General features: G+C 37.0%; 1 protein-coding gene across 7 annotated transcripts in view; it reads right to left on the bottom strand.

Moving 5' to 3' along the window:
• LOC123761018 (sulfotransferase 1A1) overlaps positions 1-24,276 on the bottom strand; it is a 286,372-nt gene that overhangs the window by 134,038 nt on the left and 128,058 nt on the right. For 6 of the 7 annotated variants that reach the window (XM_069339319.1, XM_069339320.1, XM_069339321.1 and 3 more), the window contains one exon: positions 21,228-21,373. In XM_069339319.1, the coding sequence (XP_069195420.1) occupies positions 21,228-21,373 (146 nt within the window). The remainder of the gene's footprint in view (positions 1-21,227; positions 21,374-24,276) is intronic. The other variant, XM_069339323.1, reaches the window with a different exon arrangement.

Here is a 24,276-nt window from a genome sequence, read left to right as displayed (position 1 = left end):
GTTCATCTATGTAACCATAACATAATTTGTTTCATCCTTCTATATACACAAGACATAACTTTTTTCATCCTTCTATGTACCCAAGAGAAAAATTCCTCATCCTTCTATGTGCTCAGAGATAAACTTTATCATCCATAAAGTTGTTGCACCCAAAAGATAATTTTTTCCTCCTTCTAAATACCCAAGATATTAATTTTCTTATCATTCTATGCATCCATAGGATAAAAATTTTGATCTTTCTATGTATCCAATAATATTTTCTTCGTATTCATCTATGTACTCGAGACAACAATTTTGTCTTCCTTATATGTAAAGAGAAAATAAATTTTGTCTGATTCTAGTAAAGACCCAATCTTGCCATCCTTGTATGTACCTAAGAGATAAATTTTGTAATTCTACTTTGAACCCAAGAAAAAATGTTCTCATCCTTCTTTGTACGTAAGAGATAAATTTTGTAATCCTACATTGGACCCTAGGTAAAAATGTTCTCATCCTTTTATGTTCTTCAGATATAAATTGCATCATCCTTCTATTTACTCAGGAGATAAATGTTCTTGTTCTTATTTTTATGCAAGACATAAATGTTCTCATCCTTTTATTTAGCCAAGTGATAAATTGTCTCTTTTGTCTTTGTACCAAAGAGAAAAAATTTCATCCTTCTATGTACCGAAGAGATAAATTTCTCCTACTATATACCTAAGCAATACATTTTCTCATACTTCTTTGTACCTAAGAGATCAATTTTCCATTCTTCTTTGCACCCATGAGATACATTTTCTCCTTCTACATACCCAACAAATAGATTTCCTCATCTTTCTATGCCCCAAGAGTTAAATTTGACCATCCATCTATGTATCCATGAGATAAATTTTGTCATCTTACTGTAGACCTAACAGATAAATTTTGGAACCCTTTTATATACACAAGAGATAAATTATATCATCATTCCTTATACCCAAGAGATAAATTTTCTCATCCTTCTAAGGACCCAAGAGATATTTTTTTCTTCCTTCTTTGCATTGAAGATATCAATGTTGTTCATTCTTCTAGGAATCCAAGAGATAAATTTTGTCATTCTTCTATGCACCCAAGAGATCAGCTTTGTCATTCTATTGTAAACCTAAGAGATAAATTTAGTAATCCTTCTATAAACCAGGAGATATATTTTATCATTCTTATATATACCCAGGGGTGAATTTTCTCATCCTTCTATGTACCCAATAGATAAATATTCTCGTCCATCTATGTGCCTTATGATAAGTTTTCAAATCTTTTTTTTTTCTTTTTTTACTGGGGTGTTTACAGGAACAGATGACTACTGACTCCTACTTGCAGGTTGAGAGTGTTCCCGTCCCATAGCTCATAGTGATTCTTACCCACAAGTTTTCCCTGGAATACGACCCACCATTCGTTTACCAACTAGATACCCAATCACTGCTGGGTGAACAGAGGCATACAGTCAAGGATAGGCGCTGAGCCAATCCTCCCCAGACAGACAATCTCACTTGCATAGCATTTAATAAGTGTTACCACTGTTCCATGGGGACCTTCTATGTGCCTGTGAGATAAATTTTGCCTTCCTTCTCTGTACCAAGAGATAAATTTTGTCATCCTTCTATGCGCCCAGACTAATATTTCTCATTCCTTTTTTGTATCTAAGACATTAAATTTTGTCATCTATCGACATCTATGTCGTGTACCAAAGAGTTAAATTTTCTGATCATTCTAGGATACCAAGAGATAAATATTCCCATCCTTCTATAAACCCAACAGAAAAATTTTCTCATCCAAATATGTACCCATGAGATAGATTTCTTCATCCTTCTGTGTACCCAAAGATGAATGGTCTCGTCCTTCTGTATACCAGGAATATAAATTTCGGCGTCCATCTATGTACCCAAGTTTAAACTTTCTCATTCTTCTATGTTCCCAAGAGATACAATTTCTCATACTTATATGTACACAAGACATAAAATTTTCATCCTTTTATGTGCCAAAGAGATTAATTCCCCATCCTTCTATGTACCCAAAGATAAACGTTGATCATCATTCTATGCACCAAAGTGATAATTTTTTGTCTCCTATGTATCCACGAAAGAAATTTTTCCATCCATCTATGCACCCTAGAAGTCAATTTTGTCATCCTTCTCTGTACCCAACAGATCTATTTTGTCATCACCATTATACACAAGAGATCAATTTTCTCATACATCTATGTACCCAAAATATTAATTTGCCAATCTTTCTGCATCCAAAAGAGATAAATTTTATCGTCCTTGTATGTTCCCGAAACATACATGAATGTATTTCCTCATCCTTCTGTGTTCACAAAGATAATTTTTTTCATCCTTCTATAAACTCAAGATATAATTTTTCTCCTTCTTCTATTTACCCAGGAGATTAAATTCCTCATTCTTCGATAAACACAAAGATAAATTTTATCATCCATAAAGGTTTGGCACCCAAAATATAAATTTTCTCCTTATTTATTAATTATTATTGATTAACTAGCTGTACCCGGCCACATGTTGCTGTGACTCAGCAAAGCATATGCATTGCTGAGCTACAGCAACCTTCCCCTGTCCCCTCGTCTTCCTAACCATTCCCCATTCTTCTGTCCCTCGTCCTCCCCACCATCTCCCACTCCCCTGTCCCCTCTCGTCCTCCCTAACATTCCCCCCCCCCTCCCTCGTCCTCTCGTCCTCCCTACCATCCCCCACTTCCCTGTCCCCTTATCCTCCCCACCATTCTCCATTGCCCTGTCCCCTCGTCCCACCATCCCCATCTCCCACCATCCCCTCATCCTCCCCACCATTACCCCCTCCCCTGTCCCCTCGTCTTCCCCACCATCCCCCACTCCGGTCCCCTCGTCCTCCCCACCATCCCCCACTCCCTTGTCTGATGTATTCCCAAATGATCTTATGTTCCCTTCAGAAAATAGGGAAACATCAAATGATCTGATGTTCCCACCACTGAAAAATAAGAAGAACAGTTAAAAAAATATATGAGAAACAATGATAAATTAAAAAAATAAACTATACTCACGAAATGAACGGTGTGGTAAACAACACAGCTCAATTTCAAGGCAATGTCACACAAGATAATTAAATAAAAATGAAAATAAGTCAAAATCTATGAAAATTCAATTTATCATTGTAATGGAATCGTATTATACTTAGTATTGCAGTGTTGCTTCTACGTGCAACAGATGGTGCTGTTTAAAAAAAGAGGCATATTTTTTACCTGTCACAGGTATGGCATCTATACTTATACTCTTGAAATGAACGGTATGGTAAGCAACACAGCTCAATTCCAACGTAATGTCGCACAAAATATTAAATCAAAATGAAAATAAATAAAAATTTAAGAAAATTCAATTTATCAATGCAATCAGAAAAATTAAAATTGAACCGTAACATATTTAGTTGCATGTGTTGCTCTTACGTGGAACAGATGGCGCTGTTTTTTTTTTAAATAGCATGTTTCTACCTGTCACAGGTGTGGCATCTATACAGTTGGTATATAGAAACACACGTGTATTCGAATGGAACTGTCGTATCAAAATTTCAAAGCAATTGGTGAAAAACTTTAGAAGATTACAGCGTATGTTGCTCTTACGTCCAATAGATGGCGCTGTTAAAAAAAAATAGTTTTTTTTCCTGTCACAGAAGAGGTGTGTATATAGTAGGTATATAAAACATGCGCCTATTCGAATAAACCGTTGTGACAAAATTTCAAAGCAATAAAGAGGTTTCGAAGATTTCCCTCATGTGAAAAGCATAGTTTATGAAAAAGCATGATTTTTTCCCGTCACAGACGTGAGACATCTATATATAGTATGTATATAAAAACCCGCTCGGATGCGAATGGAACGTTGTGTGAAAATTTCAAAGCAATCAGTGAAGAAGTTTCAGAGAATAGCGAATTTGAACAATTGAGCATTTACATTTATATTTATACTAGCAGTACCCGGCCACACATTGCTGAGCTACAGCAATCTTCCCTGTCCCCCAGTCCTCCCCACCATTCCCTACTCCACTGTCCCCTCATCCTCCCCACCATGCCCCACTCCCCCTGTCCCTTTATCCTCCCCACCATTCTCCATTCCCCCCATTTCCTCGTCCCCACCATCCCAAATTCCCCCATCCCCTCGTCCTTCCTCACAATTACCTCCTCTCTTGTCCCCTCGTCCTCCCCCACCATTCCCCCACTTCCTCGTCCGATGCCTTCCCAAATGGTCTGATGTTCCCATAAAAAAATTGGGAACATCAAGAGATCTGATGCTTCCCATCACTGAAATATAAGAAAAACAGTTAAAAAATTAACTGAAAATATGAAAAAAAATAAAAAAATAAACTATACTCACGAAATGAATGGTATGGTAAACAACACAGCTCAATTCCAACTGCAATTCACACAAAATAATTAAATCAAAATGAAAATAAATACAAATGGAAATAAATAAAAATGGAAATAAATCAAAATGTATGAAAATTCAATTTATCAATGCAATCAGAAACATTGAAATGGAATTGTAACATATTTAGTAGAGCATGTGTGTTGCTCTTACATGCAACAGATGGTGCTGCTTTTCAAGAAAAGCATAGTTTTACCTGTCACAGGTGTGGCATCTATACATATACTTACGAAATGAACAGTATGGATAAACAACAGAGCTCAATTCCAACACAAAGTCACAGAAAATAATTCAATAAAAAATAAAATAAATCGAAATATATCAAAATAAAATTTATCAATGCAATCGGAAACATTGAAATGGGATTCATGAGATATTTAGTATAGAGTACATATTGCTATTATGTGCAACAGATGGTGCCTGTTATTAAAAAACGCAAGTTTTTACCTACCACAGGGGTGGCATCTATATATTAGGTATATAAAAAAGATGCGCCTATTCGAATGCAACATAGTGTCAAAATTTCAAAGCAATCGGTGAACAACTTTCAGAGATTACAGCGTGGGTTGCTCTTACGTCCAACGGATGGCGCTGTTTTCCAAAAAAAAGCATGTGTTTTCCTGTCACAGGTGAGGCATGTATATAGTAGATATATAAAAAGACGTGCTTATTCGAATGCAACGTTGTGTCAAAATTTCAAAGCAATCAGTAAAGAGGTTTCGAATATTTCCCTCACATGAAAAACACAGCGAGAAAACACAGTTTTTCAGAAAAAGCATGGTTTTTTACCGTCACAGATGTGACATCAATATAGTATGTATATAAAAACCCTGCTCGGATATGAATGGAACGTTGTTTGAAAATTTCAAAGAAATTGAGTGCCCGAACTCAGAAAAGACAAAGAGAAGAAAAGACTGAAAAAGACTGAAAGACTGAAAAGACAAAGAAAAAGAAAATATTGCCCGAAACGCTTTGCGTAATAGTGGCTTTAGGCACTGTATGTACCAGCTCTATATATAAATACATAAATGTTTGTATCACACCTTGTATGTACTTTATCTGAATAAACATTTGAATTTACATTTGAAATCGGTGAAGAACTTTCAGAGATTTGCGGTTATGCACCAGCGAACATTTCCATTTTCATTTATATAGATAGAAGATTTCCTCTATATAAAAAAGGTTTTTGCTTCCTTCTGTGCATCAATAAGATAAATCTTTTCATCCTTCAATGCATTCAATGATAAAAAAAAATGTTCTTCCATGTAAGCAAAAGGAAAATTTTGTCATCCTTCTATGTACACATAGAATCAATTTTGTCAGAATCTGCTAAAGACCCAAAAGATATATCTAGCATACTTTCTATGTACCTAAGAGATAAATTTTGTAATCCTACTTTGGACCGAAGAGAAAAATGTTCTCATCCTACTATGAACCCAAGAGATAAATTTTCTCATGCTTCTATGTACCCAATATATAATTTTTCTCTCTCTTCATTCATATGAGCCCAGAGATAGGCATTTTATATATTGGTTCTATTTCCCAATAGGTAGGTTTTGTCGCCATTCTGTATCCAAGAGCTACATTTTCTCCTCCTTTTATGTACCAAAGACAAATTTTCTCATCCTTTAATGTTCTTAAGATATACATTTTTTCGTCCTTGTATGTACCCAGAGGATAAAATTTGTTCCCTTCTATATACCCAGAATTTTTTTTTTTCATTCATCTACATACCCAGATCAATCTTCTTATCCTTTTATGCACTCAAGACATAAATTTCGTCCTCTTCCGATGTTCCCAAGAAATTTTTTTTCTCATCCTTCAATGAACTTAAAATATAATTTTTGTCCTTCTTTTATTTAGTCAAGCGATAAATTTTCTAATTCTTCTTTGTACCCAAGAGATCAATTTTCCATCCTTCTATGCATCAAAAAGATAGGTTTACTCCTCTATATACCCAAACAATAAATTTTCTCCTTCTTTGTACCCAAGAGATAATTTTTTTCCTTCTATGTACCCAAAAAATAGATTTCCTTATCCTTCTATATCCCAAGAGAATTTTTTTTTACATCAGTCAATGTACCCATTCGATAATTTTTTTTGTCTTACTAAATACCAAAGATATAAATTTCTCATCCTTTTATGTACCCAATGGAAAAATTTTGTTATCCTACTTTGGACCCAACAGAAAAATTATCTCATCCTTTTATATATCCAAGATATGAATTTTCAGATTCTTCTATGTCCCCAAGGGATAAATTTTCTCATCTTTACATACACACAAGAGATACATTTTCTCGTCCATATATGTGCCCTTAGATAGAATTATCCTTTTTTTTTACTTTTTTTATTTATATCCAAGATATAAATTGCATCATCCTTCTGCATACCCATGAGGTAAATTTTGTTGTTCTTAAATACACACAGAAATCACAATAGTGCGATACATCAAATGAACAAATCCACAAAGCCGTGTTGAGGGTTCGAACATATGTCCGGGATGATCCCAGACGCGCCTTAGTTGATTGCGCCACGACATGGTAAAATAATTGCAACTGGGAGTGCTACTGCCCTCACACAGATCCCCGGTTTGTGTCTCGGAGAGGCTGTGGGATCTATGTGAGGGCAGTAGCACCTCAGATAGCAATTCTTTTACCATGTTGTGGAGCAATCGACTAAGGCGCGTCTGGGATCATCCCCGGACGTATGTTCAAACCCTCAACACGGCCTTGTGGATTCGTTCATTTGGTGTATCACGCTATTGTGATTTTGTATGTGTATTGAAGTGAGGCTGAAGAGGTAGAATACCTTGTTGACTGAGACTGGGTGCATGGGGGAATTGTGTAAATCCCGGTTTGTGTCTAAGAGATGCTGTGGGATCCGTGTGAGGGCAGTAGCACTCCCAGTTCCAAATCTTTTACTATGTCGTGGTGCAATCGACTAAGGCGCATCTGGGATCATCCTGGACGTAAGTTCGAACCCTCATCATAGGCCCTTGTGGATTTGCTCATTTGTTTTTCTTCTTTGTACCCAAGTGATAAACTTTCTAAACGTGTATGTACCCAAGATATAAAATTTCTCAACCCGAATGTACTCAAGAGATTTTACATTTTTTCAGCTTTCTATATATCCAAGAGAAAAGTTTTGTCATCCTTTTATATGCCCAAGAGATAAATTTTGTCATCTTAATTGTGTAAATTTAAAAACAAAATTCTCATCATTTTGTGGAGTCAAGAGACTGATTTTGTTATTATTCTGTGCACACAAGAAATAAGTTTTCTCATCCCTCCTGTCAGAGAATGGTCTCTCAAGACTCTCCCAGAGCTGACTTGAATGGCACTGCAGTGCACAGTGCACTGATCTTGTGCACAAGCCTATCTCTCTTAATCCTGGATAATAAACTGGCATGTTGGGTATCTCCAGAATGCCCACATAACCAGGAACACTTTCATAATACGGAGGCCGCTGTATGTCCAGGCAGGAAGTAGATACATGGAAGTTAAGCATACTTGCCACCAAGGGTCAGTGAGTACATTGGCTGGTGCCCGCGTGAGAAACAGTAGAGGGGAGACGCCTGCGAGGCGACCGTCTGACCTCTGGGGTCAACCGGCGCGATGGAGAATAACAGCTGTGACGTGGTTGTGACGTGTCCATGACGTCACCTCTCCTACTGATCATTGAACGGTCAATATGATTGGTTCCCTGCACATTTGCTGCAATGCTATTGGTCAAATCGTAATGCTTTGTGCACGTCCCACAACATGCCCTACAGCAGCTGGCAAAAGCATTCTCGTGAGGGAGCTCTTGGCATAGAGCACGTGTCCTGTTCTGTCTAGCGGCCAATAGACTGAACACCGTCCATTCCTCACCGTCAAGTTAACTCAGCGTCTTGGCTATATACCCCACACTCGCCCAGAATCACGAGTGTGAATATATTGTTCAGAAGCCTATAGTGACAAAATCCCCAGAGCGAAACAGACTGGTATCAGGTAACCCCTGGTGACAAAGATCGTTGTGAGTGACTTAGAGTGAACTAAGGCTGTGCCTGCCGCCTAAGTAACCTGTGTGTGACTACCACAAGTGTACCACATGGTACCATATAGTAACCTGCAGCGGCCAGCCACTCTGTCCCGAGTGTGTAGCCCGCCAGCTGGCGCCCTCACTGTACCACGTGACGTCATCACCCTTACTCACCGCCAGTGCCAAGTGTGTGTGCGTGTGTCTGTCTGTTAAGCATACAGCACGCCCTCTATCCCCCGTGTCAAATACGGATTGTGGGAAGCCTGTCGTCAATTGTCTCACGTCAGAATGAGCGCCCAGCTGTCAGGCCACCTACGAGTTCTTGAATAAATGTGCCTGAGTGAGTGAGTGAATAAAGAGAGGTACCCTATCTGTAAGTACAAGATCTTGTCATTGCTTTATTGTGTCTGTGTTGATCTGAGGTATCAACCACAGTTCTCACCTTCTCATACCTGTCACAGGTTATAGGTGAATCGACGGTCTATGCGTGTTTATCTGTGTGGTATCACTGCACTTCACTCGTCTGTGAATGTGAGCTTCACATTCACCACACATTTAGTTATTGTGTGACAATATTATTGTGCATGTTATTGCCTGTCCCATTGACCGCTGCCTTTGTGATTTATTGCATATCATCATTACCGAGTATTCGGTTGGAACTCCTGTGATCCCTTTGCATACCGGCAGTTAGGTTGCCGTGTTAATGATTGGCTGTCAACTGTGTTAAGTTAGGTGTTTCGCCACAAGTGGATCCGAGTCGATTAGCCAGACGTCAAGACTCTCGCTAAGGCAACCATAGTCTTTCTGACTCCAATCTAAAGTAAATCAAGCACCCTTTGTATTAGTGGTTAAGTTAGTAAATAAACTACTGTTAAGCTTTATGCGGTGTTTCCGTTGAACCACTTCTGAATACTGCCAACATTACGCAAGCCTTCAGCTCTAAGTGTCTTCAACACCGAGTTGTCTATATTCACTAAACTATAAATGTGATGAGGACCCTTAAAATGTTAAATCATTGAGGAGATTCCAACGATCAACGTGGAGCAGGAACCAGGTGAGGCTAGTCTGAGAAGAGACCCTCAAGGACTCTAAATCGACCTTGCTCTCCAGGCCCTGTACGGTTGCTCTCGTATTTTCTATTCTGCTAATTCCGACATTTTCGTGAAGCGTCTGCCACATGTACATTGGCGACGTACGCATTGCAGTCGTGAAAGCAAAAAAGAAAACCACCACACCTCCATAACCCAAGATTTAAATTACCTAATCTTTTCGGGTTACCATGAGAAAAATTATCTTATTCTTCTTTGTATCCAAGAGACAAATTTTCTCAACCCGTATGTACACAAGAGATAGAAATTGTCAACCCGTTTGTACCCAAGAGTTAAATTTTCTCAGCTTTCTCTGTATCCAACATAAATTTGTTGTCATCCTTTTATATACCGAAGACATGTTTATTTGTAAATCTTTATTTTGTAAAATTTTGAAGACCAAAAATTTCATCTTTCTGTGTACCCATGAGAGGATTTTTTGCATCCATCGGTTTACCCAACAGATAAAATTGTTTATCCTTCTATGTCCGAAAGTGATAAATTTTGGCATCCATCAATGTATTTAGGATGTAAATCTTCTCATCCGTCTATATACCAAAGACATAAATTTTCTCAGCCTTCTGTGTACCGAAGAGATTGGTTTACTCATTTTTTCTGTTCCCAAAAGTAGATTTTATCATCTTTCTATGCACCCATGAGATATATTTTCTCCTATGTATCCAAGAGATAAATTTTCTTATCCACCTATGCATCCATGAGATATATTTTCTCATCCTTCTGTGTATCCAATAGGAATATTTTTCTCATTCTTCTAGGTAACCAAGAGATATTTTTTTTATCCTATTGTATACCCTAGAAATAAATTTTGTCATCTTAAATGTAAAAAATTATAGTTTTAAATTCTCATCCTTCTGTGGAATCATGAGACAGATTTTGTCACCATTCTGTGCACCCAAGAAATAAATTTTCTCATCCTTTTGTGTACCAAGACATAAATTTTGTCATCATTCTAAGTACCCACGAGATAACTTTTCTCATCTCTCAATATACACAAAATATAAATTGCCTCATCCTTTTGTATTACCATGAAATAAATTTTCTTATTCTTCTTTGTACCCAAGAGAAAGTTTCTCAACATGCAAGTACACAAGAGATAAAAAATTTCAACCCGTAGGTGCCCAAGAGTTATATTTTCTCGGCTTTCTATGTATCCCAAGACAAAAAAATCATCCTTTTATATGCCAAAGATATATTTACTTGTAAAATTTTTTATATGTAAACTTTTTAATTTGTAAAATTTTCAATTTGTAAAATTTTTAATTTGTAAAACTTTGAAGTCCAAGAATTTCAACCTTCTGTGTACCCAAAAGATGATTTTTTGCATTCATCGATTTACTCAACAGATAAATTTTCTCATCCATCTATGTTCCAAAGCAATCAATTTTGGCATCCATCAATGTACCCAAGAGATAAATTTTCTCATCTATCTATGTACCAAAGAGATTGATTTATTAATTTTTTATGTAAAATCAGATTATTTAAGGCAGATTATATCATCTCTCTATGCATCCAAGAGTTACATTTTCTCCTTAAATGAACTCAAGAGATAAATTTTCTCATCCAACTACGCATCCATAAGACAAATTTTCTCATTCAACTTCGCAAACATTAGATAAATTTTCTCATCATTACATGTACCCATGGGATAATTTTTGTTTGATCCTACTAAAGACCTAAGTTATATTGTACCTCACCTCACTCCACCATTCTCTCCCGCCTATTTATGTCCAGTACTCGACCTGTAAAACCACTCCTTCTGAAGATGTATTAATATACGAAAGTACTTAAGGAAATTCCTGTTCTAATTTTCCTCTGTGGTCTGACACTGTCATATATATATATATATATATATATATATATATATATATATATATATATATATATATATATATATATATATATATATATATATATATATATATATATATATATTATTAAATATGACCGAAAAAGTAAGATTAATAATTCTAACACGAATTTTCTCAATCTTTCGTACATTACGCTTCACTGTTGGAGGTAAATCAAAAATCACTTCTCCAAAGTTCATTTTTATTTCTAGTCTGACGCGACACGGGCGCGTTTCGTAAAACTTATTACATTTTCAAAGACTTCACAAATACACAACTGATTAGAACTTACGTCTCTCTGATATTATATCTACATTTGAGTGAGGTGGGAAGGATGATGTGGCATTAACACAAGACAGAACAGGGGATATTAATAGGGTATTAAAAGTATCAACACAAGACAGAACAGAAAACAATGGGTATTGAATAGAAGTGTTTGTAGAAAGCCTATTGGTCCATATTTCTTGATGCTTCTATATTGGAGCGGAGTCTTGAGGTGGGTAGAATATAGTTGTGCAACTATATGCACAACTATATTCTACCCACCTCAAGACTCCGCTCCAATATAGAAGCATCAAGAAATATGGACCAATAGGCTTTCTACAAACACTTCTATTCAATACCCATTGTTTTCTGTTCTGTCTTGTGTTGATACTTTTAATACCCTATTAATATCCCCTGTTCTGTCTTGTGTTAATGCCACATCATCCTTCCCACCTCACTCAAATGTAGATATAATATCAGAGAGACGTAAGTTCTAATCAGTTGTGTATTTGTGAAGTCTTTGAAAATGTAATAAGTTTTACGAAACGCGCCCGTGTCGCGTCAGACTAGAAATAAAAATGAACTTTGGAGAAGTGATTTTTGATTTACCTCCAACAGTGAAGCGTAATGTACGAAAGATTGAGAAAATTCGTGTTAGAATTATTAATCTTACTTTTTCGGTCATATTTAATAATATATGTCTACAGGAAAGACTGCTACCAAAATATACTAATATATATATATATATGCGAACAAGCCTGAATGGTCCCCAGGACTATATGCGAATGAAAACTCACACCCCAGAAGTGACTCGAACCCATGGGTTCGAGTCACTTCTGGGGTGTGAGTTTTCATTCATATATATATATATATATATATATATATATATATATATATATATATATATATATATATATATATATATATATATATATATATATATATATTATTAAATATGACCGAAAAAGTAAGATTAATAATTCTAACACGAATTTTCTCAATCTTTCGTACATTATGCTTCACTGTTGGAGGTAAATCAAAAATCACTTCTCCAAAATTCATTTTTATTTCTAGTCTGACGCGACACGGGCGCGTTTCGTAAAACTTATTACATTTTCAAAGACTTCACAAATACACAACTGATTAGAACTTGCGTTTCCCTGATTTTATATCTACATTTGAGTGAGGTGGGAAGGGTGATGTGGCATTACATTTGAGTGAGGTGGGAAGGATGATGTGGCATTAACACAAGACAGAACACTAGAGGATATTAATAGGGTATTAAAAGTATCAACACAAGACAGAACGGAAACAATGGGTATTGAATAGAAGTGTTTGTAGAAAGCCTATTGGTCCATATTTCTTGATGCTTCTATATTGGAGCGGAGTCTTGAGGTGGGTAGAATATAGTTGTGCAATAATTGGCTGTTGATTGCTGGTGTTGACTTCTTGATGTGTAGTGCCTCGCAAACGTCAAGCCGCCTGCTATCGCTGTATCTATCGATGATTTCTGTGTTGTTTACTAGGATTTCTCTGGCGATGGTTTGGTTATGGGAAGAGATTATATGTTCCTTAATGGAGCCCTGTTGTTTATGCATCGTTAAACGCCTAGAAAGAGATGTTGTTGTCTTGCCTATATACTGGGTTTTTTGGAGCTTACAGTCCCCAAGTGGGCATTTGAAGGCATAGACGACGTTAGTCTCTTTTAAAGCGTTCTGTTTCGTGTCTGGAGAGTTTCTCATGAGTAGGCTGGCCGTTTTTCTGGTTTTATAGTAAATCGTCAGTTGTATCCTCTGATTTTTGTCTGTAGGGATAACGTTTCTATTAACAATATCTTTCAGGACCCTTTCCTCTGTTTTATGAGCTGTGGAAAAGAAGTTCCTGTAAAATAGTCTAATAGGGGGTATAGGTGTTGTGTTAGTTGTCTCTTCGGAGGTTGCATGGCTTTTCACTTTCCTTCTTATGATGTCTTCGATGAAACCATTGGAGAAGCCGTTATTGACTAGAACCTGCCTTACCCTACAGAGTTCTTCGTCGACTTGCTTCCATTCTGAGCTGTGGCTGAGAGCACGGTCGACGTATGCGTTAACAACACTCCTCTTGTACCTGTCAGGGCAGTCGCTGTTGGCATTTAGGCACATTCCTATGTTTGTTTCCTTTGTGTAGACTGCAGTGTGGAAACCTCCGCCCTTTTCCATGACTGTTACATCTAGAAAAGGCAGCTTCCCATCCTTTTCCGTCTCGTAAGTGAAACGCAGCACGGAACTCTGCTCAAATGCCTCCTTCAGCTCCTGCAGATGTCTGACATCAGGTACCTGTGTAAAAATGTCGTCAACATACCTGCAGTATATGGCCGGTTTCAAGTTCATGTCGACTAAGACTTTTTGCTCGATGGTACCCATGTAGAAGTTTGCAAACAGGACACCTAGGGGAGAACCCATGGCGACCCCATCTACTTGCTTATACATGTGCCCATCCGGGCTCAAGAAGGGTGCCTCTTTAGTACAAGCTTGTACTAAAAAATCAGAGGATACAACTGACGATTTACTATAAAACCAGAAAAACGGCCAGCCTACTCATGAGAAACTCTCCAGACACGAAACAGAACGCTTTAAAAGAGACTAACGTCGTCTATGCCTTCAAATGCCCACTTGGGGACTGTAAGCTCCAAAAAACCCAGTATATAGGCAAGACAACAACATCTCTTTCTAGGCGTTTAACGATGCATAAACAACAAGGCTCCATTAAGGAACATATAATCTCTTCCCATAACCAAACCATCGCCAGAGAAATCCTAGTAAACAACACAGAAATCATCGATAGATACAGCGATAGCAGGCGGCTTGACGTTTGCGAGGCACTACACATCAAGAAGTCAACACCAGCAATCAACAGCCAATTATTGCACAACTATATTCTACCCACCTCAAGACTCCGCTCCAATATAGAAGCATCAAGAAATATGGACCAATAGGCTTTCTACAAACACTTCTATTCAATACCCATTGTTTCCGTTCTGTCTTGTGTTGATACTTTTAATACCCTATTAATATCCTCTAGTGTTCTGTCTTGTGTTAATGCCACATCATCCTTCCCACCTCACTCAAATGTAATGCCACATCACCCTTCCCACCTCACTCAAATGTAGATATAAAATCAGGGAAACGCAAGTTCTAATCAGTTGTGTATTTGTGAAGTCTTTGAAAATGTAATAAGTTTTACGAAACGCGCCCGTGTCGCGTCAGACTAGAAATAAAAATGAATTTTGGAGAAGTGATTTTTGATTTACCTCCAACAGTGAAGCATAATGTACGAAAGATTGAGAAAATTCGTGTTAGAATTATTAATCTTACTTTTTCGGTCATATTTAATAATATATGTCTACAGGAAAGACTGCTACCAAAATATACTAATATATATATATATATATATATATATATATATATATATATATATATATATATATATATATATATATATATATATATATACATATATATATATACATATATATATATATATATATATATATATATATATATATATATATATATATATATATATATATATATATATATATATATATATATATATATATACATATATATATATATATATATATACATATATATATATATATATATATATATGTATACATAAATATATATATATATGTATATATATATTATTAAATATGACCGAAATATACATATATATATATATACATATATATATATACATATATATATATATGTATATATATATATGTATATATATACATATATATATATATATATATATATATATATATATATATATATATATATATATATATATATTATTAAATATGACCGAAAAAGTAAGATTAATAATTCTAACACGAATTTTCTCAATCTTTCGTACATTATGCTTCACTGTTGGAGGTAAATCAAAAATCACTTCTCCAAAATTCTTTGATTTACCTCCAACAGTGAAGCATAATGTACGAAAGATTGAGAAAATTCGTGTTAGAATTATTAATCTTACTTTTTCGGTCATATTTAATAATATATGTCTACAGGAAAGACTGCTACCAAAATATACTAATATATATATATATATATATATATGTATATATATACATATATATATATATATATATATATATATATATATATATATATATATATGTATACATATATATATATATATATATGTATATATATATATATATATATATATATATGTATATATATATATATATATATATATATATATATATATATGTATATATATACATATATATATATATATATATATATATATATATATATATATATATATATATATATATATATATATATATATATATATATATATATATATATATATATATATATATATATATATATATATATATATATATTGGTGTATACTTGCAGCAGGTTTTCTTTCAAACATGTTTCATTGAATATGACCGCATATTCTGTATTTATTATTTTCTGGTTTAGGGCTTCTATCCCTCTAACTATTTTCGTAGCATCAGGGCTTAATTGGAATAGGAGTTCTCCAAAACTCATTTTCGTACTTTTAAGGTGAAGAAAAGAAGTGATTTACTATAGAGTGTATTACACTTATTTGTATAATTTGCACGACGTTTCGAACCTCCATGGTTCATTCTCAAGTGAACAGATCTTACAATACTAGTTGATTTTATACCCGCATTAGGTCAGGTGATAATACAATGAAGGTGAAAAACATGGGGGGATACATAAGGGATAAACATAGGGGCTGCAGAAGGCTTATTGGCCCATACGAGGCATCTCCTATCTAAACACAAAGATTAATCCAGTGTAATTGGCCTGTTATGTTGGACATTGTCTTCTGTGTTGGCATCGATATGTTCTTGTCTTGTCCTTACTCTCATGGTGGGTAGAGTAAATAGTTCCGTGATTTGGGTGTTCATGGTAGGTCGCTCTATTCTTATGTGAATTGCCTCAAGAATTTGTAATCTTCTTGAATCTTGGGTTTTGTCTATTATGCAAGTATTCTTGTTCAACATTTCTCTTGTTAGAGTAATGTCATGGGCTTGTCTCATGTGATTCCTAGGGGCACCAGATTGAAGATGGCATGTCAAACGCCTCGTCAGCTTGGTCGACGTCATACCTATGTACTTACATTGAAGGTTACATCCTTCGTGGGGGCAAGTGTACATGTATACAACGCTTGACTGCTGTAGAGGGTTCTCCGTCGGCGTCGGGCTGTTTTTGATAAGGAGTTCGGAAGTCTTCTTGGTTTTGTAGAATATTATCAGGTTTATGTTTTGGTTAGGAGTAGTGCTTTTTACTCCTTTACGGATTATTTCTTTCATTATTCTTTCCTCTTTTATATGTTCACTGTGCATGGTTGATTTGTAATATAATTTTATTGGAGGTGTTGTGGTTTCTGTTCTAGGTTCTGAATTATACCAACGGTCCAAGTGTCTTCTTATAGCAGCGTTTATTTCCGCGTTGCTATATCCGTTGTTCACCAATACCTGAGTTACTCTTTCAAACTCTCTACTCACGTTACTCCATTCAGAGCAGTGGGTAAGAGCTCGACGAATATAAGCATTGAGAACACTGGCTATGTATCTTTGGGGGCACTCACTTCTACCGTTAAGGCATAATCCTATGTTGGTGGGCTTGGTATATACGTTGGTGCTTAAAGAGGTTCCTGTTTTTGTTATTAGTACATCCAAGAATGGCAGACTGTTATTTTCACTATTTTCATGTGTAAATCGGAGTACTGACTCTCTCTCTAGGTGTCTTTTTAGGTCAATTAGTTCATCTGAGTCTTTTACTATTACGAATATGTCATCTACATAACGGCAGTATACAGTTGGTTTTTGTCTGCTACTGAAGACCCTATCTTCGATGGTTCCCATATAAAAATTAGCAAATAAAACTCCTAAGGGGGAGCCCATTGCTACTCCGTCTATTTGTAAATACATGTCTCCTTGTGGACTGATGAAAGGGGCTTCCTTTGTACATGCTTCGAGAAGACTTTTCAAGTGTGGCTCAGGTATGTCTAATTTGGGGGTGCTCTCGTCTCTGTATACTCTGTCCAGTATCATTCCTATGGTTGTGTCGACTGGGACGTTGGTAAAAAGGGATTCAACGTCCAGGGAAGCGATGATTCCATCGGGCTGGGTAGATTTGATCAATTCTAGGAAATCTGCTGATGATTGTAGACTAAACTTACTTGGAGTGTATGGAGTTGTCCACATCCCTAAACGGTGGACAGCTAAAAATCCCTCGTCCTAAAGATGGCTACTTTAACCTGACTTCTTATGATCTTACCCAGGACCAACGAGACCTCTTAAATCTTGGTCTAAATTGTCAATTCTTATCTAAACCAAAGATGCATCAAAAACGCCTGGAAATCGAAATGCTTCTGGACGATATCCATAAGCTAGAAGACAACAAAAAAGTCATCACCACTGACACACTTCAAGCTGAACTACTTGCAGAAGCAGGGAAAAAACGAGGAACATATTCATCTACAATCTTAACCCCACGACTCAAAGAAGCAGCAATGGGCTCCTCCTTAGGAGTTTTATTTGCTAATTTTTATATGGGAACCATCGAAGATAGGGTCTTCAGTAGCAGACAAAAACCAACTGTATACTGCCGTTATGTAGATGACATATTCGTAATAGTAAAAGACTCAGATGAACTAATTGACCTAAAAAGACACCTAGAGAGAGAGTCAGTACTCCGATTTACACATGAAAATAGTGAAAATAACAGTCTGCCATTCTTGGATGTACTAATAACAAAAACAGGAACCTCTTTAAGCACCAACGTATATACCAAGCCCACCAACATAGGATTATGCCTTAAAGGTAGAAGTGAGTGCCCCCAAAGATACAAAGCCAGTGTTCTCAATGCTTATATTCGTCGAGCGCTTACCCACTGCTCTGAATGGAGCAACGTGAGTAGAGAGTTTGAAAGAGTAACTCAGGTATTGGTGAACAACGGATATAGCAACGCGGAAATAAACGCTGCTATAAGAAGACACTTGGACCGTTGGTATAATTCAGAACCTAGAACAGAAACCACAACACCCCCAATAAAATTATATTACAAATCAACCATGCACAGTGAACATATAAAAGAGGAAAGAATAATGAAAGAAATAATCCGTAAAGGAGCAAAAAGCACTACTCCTAACCAAAACATAAACCTGATAATATTCTACAAAACCAAGAAGACTTCCGAACTCCTTATCAAAAACAGCCCGAAGCCGACGGAGAACCCTCTACAGCAGTCAAGCGTTGTATACATGTACACTTGCCCCCACGAAGGATGTAACCTTCAATGTAAGTACATAGGTATGACGTCGACCAAGCTGACGAGGCGTTTGACATGCCATCTTCAATCTGGTGCCCCTAGGAATCACATGAGACAAGCCCATGACATTACTCTAACAAGAGAAATGTTGAACAAGAATACTTGCATAATAGACAAAACCCAAGATTCAAGAAGATTACAAATTCTTGAGGCAATTCACATAAGAATAGAGCGACCTACCATGAACACCCAAATCACGGAACTATTTACTCTACCCACCATGAGAGTAAGGACAAGACAAGAACATATCGATGCCAACACAGAAGACAATGTCCAACATAATAGGCCAATTACACTGGATTAATCTTTGTGTTTAGATAGGAGATGCCTCGTATGGGCCAATAAGCCTTCTGCAGCCCCTATGTTTATCCCTTATGTATCCCCCCATGTTTTTCACCTTCATTGTATTATCACCTGACCTAATGCGGGTATAAAATCAACTAGTATTGTAAGATCTGTTCACTTGAGAATGAACCATGGAGGTTCGAAACGTCGTGCAAATTATACAAATAAGTGTATCTTACACTTATTTGTATCGTACACTCTATAGTAAATCACTTCTTTTCTTCACCTTAAAAGTACGAAAATGAGTTTTGGAGAACTCCTATTCCAATTAAACCCTGATGCTAAGAAAATAGTTAGAGGGATAGAAGCCCTAAACCAGAAAATAATAAATACAGAATATGCGGTCATATTCAATGAAACATATATATATATATATATATATATATATATATATATATATATATATATATATATATATATATATATATATATATATATTAGTATATTTTGGTAGCAGTCTTTCCTGTAGACATATATTCTTAAATATGACCGAAAAAGTAAGATTAATAATTCTAACAAGAATTTTCTCAATGTGTCTTATACTTCTTTTCACTGTTGATGGTAACTGAAAAATCAATTCTCCAAAATTCATTTTTATTTCTAGTCTGACACGACACTTGAAAGCGTTTCGTAAAACTTATTACATTTTCAAAGACTTTAGTTTACACACACACAACTATAACTGAACAGAGTTTAAAGAGCTTCGATTTTATACCTGCATTTGGGTGAGGTGATATGTTACAACAGTTTTGGATGAGGTTATCTTGAGGTTATCTTGAGATGATTTCGGGGCTTTAGTGTCCCCGCGGCCCGGTCCTAGACCAGGCCTCCACCCCCAGGAAGCAGCCCGTGACAGCTGACTAACTCCCAGGTACCTATTTACTGCTAGGTAACAGGGACATTCAGGGTGAAAGAAACTTTGCCCATTTGTTTCTGCCTCGTGCGGGAATCGAACCCGCGCCACAGAATTACGAATCCTGCGTGCACTATCCACCAGGCTACGAGGCCCCTAAACAAACAAAACAGGTAAACAAACTTTCAACACAAGACAGAACATGAAACAATGGATATAATATTTTGTAAGTTAAAGGGAAGAATGGAAGTAACTGCAAAGGGCCTATTAGCCCATACTTCTTGATGCTTCTATATTGGTGCGGAGTCTTGAAGTGGCTAGAATATAGTTGTGCATTAATTGGATGTTGATTGCTGGTGTCGACTTCTTAATGTGTAGTGCCTCGCAGATATAAATCCGCCTGCTATCGCTGTATCTATCGATGATTTCCGTGTTTTTTGTTAAGATTTCTCTGGTGATGGTCTGGTTGTGGGAAGAGATTATATGTTCCTTAATGGAGCCCTGTTGCTTATGCATCGTTAATCGCCTGGAAAGAGATGTTGTTGTCTTGCCTATATACTGAATTCTTTGAGTCTTACAGTCCCCAAGTGGGCATTTGAAGGCATAGACGACGTTGGTCTCTTTTAAAGCGTTCTGCTTTGTGTCTGTACTATTCATACTTATAGTGTAGTATTCCATTAATGTGTTTTTATGTTTATGGCCACGTATGCCTCTAATATTTTCACCCAAATTTGTTCCATATTTAGACTGGAACGAAATTATTCGTTATTAATCTCATTATATTTCATAGCTCCGTGTGAAGGGATTATGCAGGATCAAGAGAAAAGGAAGCCACTACTTGCTGACCGACTGCCACTAGCAGTAGAAATAATATTTTTAATATACATATATAAAAAATAAGTCTAATGCTAAGACAGAAAATGCTAAGAGAAATGTAGAGAGAAACCAAGACAAATACATTTTTGTACAATTAGATTAAGACGATCTGTGTTATCATACTCAATAAGTGGAGCTCGTAGAACGATGGGTGAGTCGCCTTTTGGGTTGTTGAGTTCAGGGTTGTGAAGCATCGTCCAGAGGAGTTCCAGCATCCACGTCGTCCCAGACTTGCGCATCCCTATCAAAACTACGTCACTGGAATTAAACTAAAAGGACAGAATGTACTACAATGGGGTTAAGTACACATCTGTGTCAATTACTGCTGTGTAACAAATGCAAACAAACTCGAAACAATAGATATAAAGCTTAAATTCAGGAAAGGCCATAAATAGATGCTGATTTAGACTCAGGATTGCTGATTTAGGGAACATATTACTGGGGATCATAAGAGACGAGGGATTTCTGGATTGTTTCAAAAGTAGATCAAACAGATGTATTAATTAGTTTTCATTTATATAAACTAGAACTGTCTCGTATGGAACAATTGGCCTTCTGCATTTCTTCTTTATTCTCATTTCGTTAATCATAACTTTAAAATCGTACAAAACTCGTTAATCTATATATATGTATAATAAATAATGTCTGCTTATTTTTCTACTTGTCTGTTTACAGAATGCAAATATGTCGGTCATGGATCAACTCCAGTGCCATAACTTGAACTATTATTGGCCTCGAAACTCACGCTCGCCAACAGGCAATTTTCACGAAATTTGAAATTAATTCAGGATGTGTTTTCTGTTGAGCTTTGAAGTTACTTCCGCTGTGTGTCTGTGCATTTTCATTCTGTACTTGAAATAATTTGAATTTCAGTGATGAAGATAGTGAGTAGTGAAGGTGGTTATGGTGATAGAGATAGTATATTCAGAAAATATTTAAGATGAGGGGGGAGAGAAGAGGGGACAAGGGGAAGGCGAGGGTAAACAGGGGAACAAGGGAGACAAGGGCGCCCGACAGCTGGGTGGACAGCGCTTCGGATTCGTAGTCCTAAGGTTCCGGGTTCGATCTCCGGTGGAGGCGGAGACAAATGGGCAAAATGTTTCTTTCACCCTGATGCCCCTGTTACCTAGCAGTAAATAGGTACCTGGGAGTTAGGCTGCTTCCTGGGGGGGGGGGTAACAATAAGGAGGCCTGGTCGAGGACCGGGCCGCAGGGACGCTAAGCCCCGAAATCATCTCAAGATAACCTAAAGAAGATCTCAAGATAAGGGGACATGAGGGGGGAAGAGGGACAAGGGAAAGACGAGGGTAAACAGGGGAACAAGGGAGACATGGGGAATATGAGGGGAGAGAGGGAAAATAAATGGGGGAAGAGCAGGGGATAGGAAATATGGTTAAAATGTGTGCAAGAGGGGATTGAGAGGTGGAAACAGAAAGTAGAGGAATTAGAGGGGAGAAGAAGGAAGAGGAGATGGAAGGAAGAGGAGAGTGAGAAGAGTGGGAGGGGGGAGGGGGCAGAGACAAACACAGACCCGGGCATAAAATAGAATGTTTGTTTGTCCAACTTTGGAGGCCAGATATCTGGAACTAATCTCTCTCATATTTGCAGATTGAATCGTCTGGATGCTGAATGGACGTAGGCTAGTAAGGGTTGGACATAGTAAGAGGAAGGTCGGGACCAATAGACACCCACCACCGACATGATCACCACCGACACAACCAATGATGGTTGACCATGTACCTAGATTTCTTCATTAGAAACTGTGAAATACTTAAGAGAGAATAACATGTCCGTATTCAACTTTGACTCCTCTAACGTTACACACCTCATGGGTGGCAGTCTTGATTATGTCATTGGTCATGGTCTCGTTGATAATGCTGTCGGAGGAGCAATTGTTCACGAATTAGTTAGTGATCACTTTGACATATTCAGTTCATACACTATCAAGGTGTATATCCAGCACTGGGAACAGTTTCTGGCAAGACATCAATCATGCAACATCCTCATCCTAAATGTGGAATAAGATTCAAAAGATTTCTCGTCCTAGCAGTCATCAACTTGATCACCATTCACCTGTAGACTATGCCGACATGCTGCTTCAGCAATATGCAAGCACTGCCAGTATAAGCAGCCTGCCCCTAGATGTACAACACCATCTGGCTAGTACCAAAATGAATCGTAACTTCAATATTGAAATTGCTTGTAGTGAGATAGGACCTGATGATAACTATGGCACAACCCCCTTTGAAATTAAAAATACACTCAAGAAAGGTAAGGCTACCTCTGCTGGAGAGGATGGTATCACATACAATGCCATTGAGAGTACTTGCTGAGCTGCCAAATAGCCTTTGCTAGAATTGTTTAATCAAAGCCTAAGGCAGGGTGTCTTACCCGACCGCTGGACACAGGGACTCATAATACCCATAAGAACATAAGAACATAAGAACAAAGGCAAATGCAGAAGGCCTATTGGCCCATACGAGGCAGCTCCTATTTATAACCACCCAATTCCACTCATATACTTGTCCAACACGCGCTTGAAACAATCGAGGGACCCCACCTCCAGCACGTTACGCGGTAATTGGTTCCTCAAATCAACAACCCTGTTACTGAACCAGTATTTACCCAAGTCTTTCCCAAATCTAAACTTATCCAATTTATACCTATTGTTTCGTGTTCTGTCTTGTGTTGATACTTTTAATACCCTATTAATATCCCCTTTGTTATGTCCATTCACCCACTTGTAAACCTCTATCATGTCACCCCTAACTCTTCGCCTTTCCAGTAAATGCAACTTAAGCTTTGTTAATCTTTCTTCATATGAAAGATTTCTAATTTGGGGAATTAACTTAGTCGTCCTACGTTGGACACGTTCAAGTGAATTTATATCCATTCTATTATATGGCGACCAAAACTGAACTGCATAATCTAAATGGGGCCTAACTAGAGCAAGATATAGCTTGAGAACCACACCAGGTGTCTTGTTACTAACGCTGCGATTAATAAATCCAAGTGTCCGATTTGCCTTATTACGAACATTTATGCATTGATCCTTTTGTTTTAAATTCTTACTAATCATAACTCCCAGATCCCTTTCGCAATCCGACTTCGCAATCTCAACACCATCTAGCTCGTATCTTGTAACTCTATCATCATTACCTAACCTCAGAAC

Source organism: Procambarus clarkii, chromosome 41, assembly GCF_040958095.1.
Source record: "Procambarus clarkii isolate CNS0578487 chromosome 41, FALCON_Pclarkii_2.0, whole genome shotgun sequence".
Classification (NCBI taxonomy): Eukaryota; Metazoa; Arthropoda; class Malacostraca; order Decapoda; family Cambaridae; genus Procambarus; species Procambarus clarkii.
This window is presented reverse-complemented; position numbering and strand designations above follow the sequence as displayed.